The following is a 6,463-nucleotide window of genomic DNA, read 5'->3' on the forward strand; positions in this document are numbered from 1 at the left end:
TAAAGGTTGAAATGAAAGAGGGAAAAAAAAAACCATTAAGCAAAATCCAAACTTCACCAGGAGGTGACACTCAAGGCACATCACAATGTCAGGCACAAAGGAGGCCACAAGAGTTGGCTGGAGCTGCCTGGTCAGTGGTATCATCTCCTTCCCTCTTGATGCACATAATTCCCATCAGCATCCCACACAGCACTGCCAGGAGCAGAGTAAGGACAAACAGGTCTCCTTCCTTCCTACAGGTGCCCAACAATGCCAAACACATTTCAGATTAAAAAAAATAAAATTCAAAAAATAATAATAAAAAAAAGATCTCCATATGTCCAACAAGCTTTGGAGAGCTCTGCGGGTAGGTTTGCTGCCCAGTTTCATTTGCAGGCTCCAGATGGTAGGCTTCCACTTTTCTCAGCAGCTCATTTAGATTTATAGCACTTTAAATCCAATCTGCATGATTCATTTGCTTCCAATTAAAAAAGACAAAGCTAGTTTGTGCAGTGCACAAACCTGAGCTATGTGACAGCTTTTTCTACTTTGGCTCTGCTCGACTGGTTGGTTCCTTCATACAAATTAAAGAACCAAATTCAAGGTTGCAGGAGTTACTGAAGCAAAGTTGCTGCTCCATCTCTTAACTTTGCTTCTATCATTTGATTTTCAGAAGTCCTTCAGGCCTGGAACAGACATAATGCATGGACCTCCTATTGAAGAAAAGATGTTGAAAAGGAAGGGACATAAAAAGAAGCTGTTAACTATTTCTTTAACTTTTGGGAGAGCAAGAAGCTTCTGACTTTCTTATCTCTTCCTCAACACGATATTAAATTGTAGTCCAGCCATATATAAGTGCTTTCCCCTTCTTCTAAATATCCAAAATGTTTGGAAAGATGAAACATTTTGCTTTGATAATTTATATAACATCTCATCCTCATCCTCAAGCACCAACTAAGCAAAGACTCTTACACTTTGCACCTGGACTTTTTTTGGTTCTCCCACCTGCAGCCAGGCTATTGAGAAAACATCAAGGTTTGCATGACAGGTACAACTTGGCATGTTCTTCATCAAACTTGGTCAGAAACTGGTAGAAAGCTGGGCAGAACTTGTGATGAACCTAACAGCCTGTGTATTAATCATGTGTATTAGCCTTGTTCTTGAGAGCACTCCAGCCATCTTGAAAACTGAACTGAGAATTTAAAATAATGCTCTTGTCCAAAAGATAAAATCCAAAATAGAATATTTAAACAAAAATCCACAAGAAAGCGAGCTCAACTTCATCTTTATATTCCTTCTTCCTTCCACATTTTAATGCTGGAGTGTGCAAGATTTTGCTCTGTTACTGACAGTTTTAGAAAGCTCCTTTCAAGCAGTTAAACTGCTCGACTGACATGTTTCCCCCAAAGACATTTGATGCTGAAAAATTCCCATCTGGATTTTTGTAAAAGTCACCGATACAGATGAGTTTCATGTAAATATATTTGTGCTTAAAGAGTTATGTACTGGAGTATTTCCTGAAATAGAAGTCTGCAAAAACCAAACGTAATTCTCCAAGCAGTTAGCAAGCTCAGGGATTTTGAATGTATGTTTTTAAGGTACTGCAGATCAAGCAGAGTGAGAGTTTTAACTAAACTTTGAGCGACAGAAATCTGCCACGGATGGCTGGATCCCAAATAATTTGTCTGGAAGCAAGCATGGTGTGGTGGTTTACAGCAGAAGTATCTCATGATAGATCAGCAGACTATTATGCCATGGCTGGCCTGCAGCTTCACTAGAAATAAAAATGAAAAAATGGGGTCTGAGAAGACACCACCAGGAACTTTCTTATCAGCTTCCTTAATTGCTCAGCCTCAGTGCATCCCAAGTGCTGATGTCATGCCTTTTTGTAGCTCGAGAACAACTAAAAGCAAGAGAGGAGCAAAACAGGCAAGAAAACAGGAACAGAAGACTAGGGCTGAAGGGTCAGACGACACGACAGACTTCACATCAAAAAAGAGAGACTGATGCAATAAGCAGGACATGAAGGACTTGGGGAAAAGGAGGCATGAACATTACTGCCTTCCCTTCTCCCCACCACCACCAAAAGAATTAACTGTCCATTCAAACGACAAATACAGCATTATGCACTTTGTAGGAGAAAAGGCAGGAAAATTCACTCCAAACAGCCCACAGAGAAAATGCATCCATGTTTAAGCAGGAAAAAAAATTTTAAAAAATTCCTTCTCTTTGCATTTCTCAGCAACATTAGCACACAAAACAAAACCTAAAGCATTTTAATTGAAATAACATTACCTTTCGGAAGTCATCCAGCCAAATCAAGCAAACTGACCATCACCGTGAGTCCTACAAGGCTAAGCAATGATGGAGCCCCCAGGAAAGCAAGGAAAAGCTTCCCTTAAATAATGTTTCTATAACTGCTTTGAAGAAAGAAACCCACAGTAAATAAATGGTCGCATTTTACTTTTCCCCCAAGCAGCTGCAAACTGAACAGGTAGAACTGCAACTGGATGACATTGCACCTGGAAGCACGCGAGTGCAGCTTGGAGTAGTGATGCAGTGAAATGCTGACAGCAAAGTACACACCTTGGCATTGATATATGGGTCAAAGGGGCCGTACTTTTTGAGTTCTTTGATCTCAAGAGCATTCTACAAAAAGGAAGAGGAAAAAGAAAAAAAAAATGTGATCATGAAATGGGTGAGATATAGCAACAAAGCAATGGGTGACTCCCAAGGGGTGGAAATGACAGAACACAGCATCTTGTTCCAGTCAAAGCTATTAACAGCAGAAGCCATTCCAGCTGCCGATTCCTGTAACCTGAACCACTGTGCATTTCATTTTCAAGACTCCAAACACAAGCAGCACAGGCTATTCAGCTGACTTTTCTCATTTAAAAAGGTTCCTACTAAACAGACATCAATGAAACATTACCCGGAAGGATTACACTAAGCTTTTAATATTTTGCAAAGGTTTCCCCTATACCTGTCCTACTCAGAGCACAACAGTTTACACTCAGGGTTCCTCAGTCAATTCTTATCAGATTGATTGTAAACATCTAACTACACTTCTCAAATCTATTTAAACAGACTGAATGCCTGCAGCTGTGCGTGAAGACATTATTAAGCACAGCCCCAAACTGGAAAATTATCAACAAAACTTAAAACATACACTCTTGGTTATTTCTGCTCCATTGAGGAGTGGTAGTGAATAGTGTTATCACTGTATTTTTCATTTTGTGATGCTTTAGAAGCAACCATTCAGCCTTGGAGCAGCCTTGTGCACTGAGTTAGCCATCTCACACTGAGGAACAGAAAACTCAAGCATGGCACTTTGGTCCCCTCAAAGTATGGCTGGAAGCAGGATTAAGACTCCTAAACCTAACTCTGAAGGGAGTTTGCTCCTTGGCTTCTGAGAAGTATACACAGCAGGTCAAAATTAAGCAGCAGAAACTCACAGTTCCCAGCTGCTCATCTTGACTTTGACAGATTTTGCTAAATTTGAGTCATGAGCTCATCTGACCTACTTGTGAAATAACTTCTGAATGAATATATATATTTTTAGCCTTCTGGTACGAAAGCAGACAAACTTATGGTTTACTCCTCTCCTCCTGGATGAAAACCCAAGTGCTTTAGGAGTTGATTCACAGGGACATTAGATATTCCTGCCTCAGGGACAGGACAACCAAGTGCTACTGTAGCTTTAACAGTCTGATTTGAATCTGTTACTGCATGTCTGCCCCAGCTCACTCAGCCATAAGTATTTTGGTAACACTGCTCAGCTGGCCTCACTCAATAAATCAGTTCCCTTATCCAAAACTCTTAAACAAAAGAAATATTTAGGTCTTCCAGCAGTAGCATTTCAGAAGGTCCCTGGAATTTTAAGATACCTGCTGAATTCCACAGGGAAATTACATGGGAGCCAGCCCTCCAAGGCAGACACAGCAGTTGCTGTACAGAATAGCTGTCTCATACCAAATCAATCTCTCAGCATCCCAGCCCAAAGACTATCAGCTTGGCAAAGGCAAGAAATCCACTAGATTGTTTTTTTTCTTGCCTGACTGAGAAAATAATTCTTTAAGATTAAGCTAGGGATTTATCTGGGGGCAAATAGGGCTAAAATTATCTCACAACTTACAAATTAGTTAACTGGAGCAAGCGCTAGAGACAAGCCAGGAGAGGAGCTAAGAGAGCATGGCCAAACAAAGACTAAACAAAGCTGCTTTGATTAGTTCCCAAAGAAGGGAGCCAATGTATCCTTTGACAGAACTAGAAACCTTCTCAGCTATCCAGCAACTGCAAGGAAAAACTACAGGTTAGTTTTAGAAGCCCAGTATGAAAGCAGGAGACCAATTCCTAGGTGTTGAGTGGTTCTCACTTATATATCTGTATATGAACATATAGACCTTACTCATTCAACCACTAACTCAGAACTGGAGGTATTGCTTTAGGCAGTGCCCTTCCTATCCCATTGGCAAGTAGGACTTTACAACCATTGCTACTATCTGGGAAGGGTCAGGAGTCAGCTGAAGTAGTCCCTCTCCATCCAAGGGAAGCGATTCAATGATATTATTAGAGAAAAACACGCAGACCTGCTCATTCACTTTAGTATGAGAAGGTCCTTGGTGGATGAGGAGCTTCACTATGTCGGCATCTCCTTTCCAAGCTGCCAGGTGAAGAGGGTAACAGCCTTTACAGTCTGCTACGTTGGTCAGTGCATCGTTCCTCAGCAGAACTTCCACAACATCCCTGCAAGAGAAGGAAATGTGAGTCTATAAGATATTCAGTCCTTGTTTCACAGCTCACATATTGCAGTATTTTACCAAAAGTTAATCTGAACACAAGTATTTCAGAGATCATCTTGAAATGTAATTTTAAAGCATTCCTATTAAATTCTGCACAAGGGGGAAAAAAAAAAAAAAACAAAGACTGCTGAGATGAGCTCAGGAAAGATCTATGTTACCTTCCTACTAATGGAGCTGAATAGGGACTGAAGTTATTTGCAAGCCACTGTGGTGAAAAGTGAATTGCACCAGCCCAATGAAGATGAATAAAGATTTTAAGTCTATCAATTTTTCAGTATCTTAAGTAGCCATGAACAATGCAAGAGTTACCACACTGAAGACTGGAGTTACTTAAAAATGTAATATGCACGAAAGCAAATTTTAAGTGGTGTAGGCACAGCAACACATTGGACACCAGACAGACTGCAGAGGACTGTTACTGGAGAAGCCACCTTTAATATGTTCTTATATCTTATCCAAATTACTTATAAATAAAAGGGTGGTTGAAAACCTCAGTGTTTTGCCAAATTTTTAGAGATGTATGATCATCCTTCATAGGAGAGGACTGGAGCACCTCCCCTATGAAGACAGGCTGAAAGAGTTGGGGCTGTTCAGCCTGGAGAAGAGAAGGCTCCAGGGAGATCTTATAGCGGCCTCCCAGTACCTGAAGGGGCTACAAGAAAGCTGGGGAGGGACTTTTCATAAGGGCAGTTAATGACAAAACAAGGGGAAATGGGTTTAAGCTGAAAGAGGGGAGGTTTAGATTAGATATTAGGAAGAAGTTCTTCACTGTGAGGGTGGTCAGACACTGGAACAGGTTGCCCAAGGAAGTTGTAGATGCCCCCTCCCTGGAAGTGTTGAAGGCCAGGCTGGATGAGGCTTTGAGCAACCTGGTCTAGTGGAAGGTGTCCCTGCTGCTGGCAGGGGGGTTGGAACTGGATGAGCTTTAAGGTCCCTTCCAACCCAGACCATTCTAAGATTCTGTGATCCTGTGCAGCAGCCAATGCCACTCTAGCTTCACTGCACTGATGCTCTTCACTTTTTGTCCTGAAGATGGTGTAGTGCTGCACCATCGCCGCGTTTCCAGTGGAACCTGTGTTAGATTGGTGAATGAATTACACAGAAACCGTAACTTGTAAAGCACATAGAGGATACTATGATCAAAGGCATTATAAGATGACTCACTTATGACCATTCAAAGCAGCATGGTGCAGTGGAGTGTATCCAGTACTGTCAACGCAGTTCACATTTGGCCCTCTCCAGATGCTGCAAGACAGAAAACGTACAGGGAACACTTAGGCATGCACCAAACAGACAGACAGCTGGCAAGGACGAGTTTCAGCAGAGTTCTCACACCAAACTGGTTATCTGGAAGCAAACCAGTGACTGGACAGCTGTGGTTAAGAGCAATAACACAGACACCAGACTGCACAGCACTGCGTGGAGCAGAGGAGTTAGTGTCACAGAGCACACAGCCGGTACAAGGATCCACTTCTAGATGCTTTATCAGACCATCCTGGTTTGAAATCAGAGCTCCCACATTCTCCCACTACTAGACATCTTTCAGCCATACATGTGCTTGCCAAAAAGCATCTTCAGAGGAATGCGTGTCTATTAGTGTTAACCACAAGAGACAGTAAACCACCAACCCACCGCTAATTCACACCCCTCTGAAGGATTCTGATGGGTCTGGGAAACGCTCT

The 6,463-nt window shown here is 41.9% G+C and overlaps 1 protein-coding gene across 1 annotated transcript; it reads right to left on the reverse strand.

Annotated features, from left to right (window-relative positions):
• Positions 1-2,354: 2,354 nt before the first annotated feature.
• LOC104525919 (ankyrin repeat and SAM domain-containing protein 1A-like) lies at positions 2,355-6,026 on the reverse strand (the record flags this gene model as incomplete). The annotated part of the gene is made up of 3 exons (XM_010169203.1): positions 2,355-2,628; positions 4,569-4,725; positions 5,946-6,026. Coding segments are annotated over 3 exons (427 nt in total), but the record flags the coding sequence as incomplete, so codon positions are not given.
• Positions 6,027-6,463: the final 437 nt, after the last annotated feature.

Source organism: Antrostomus carolinensis, unplaced genomic scaffold, assembly GCF_000700745.2.
Source record: "Antrostomus carolinensis isolate BGI_N321 unplaced genomic scaffold, ASM70074v2 scaffold6680, whole genome shotgun sequence".
Classification (NCBI taxonomy): Eukaryota; Metazoa; Chordata; class Aves; order Caprimulgiformes; family Caprimulgidae; genus Antrostomus; species Antrostomus carolinensis.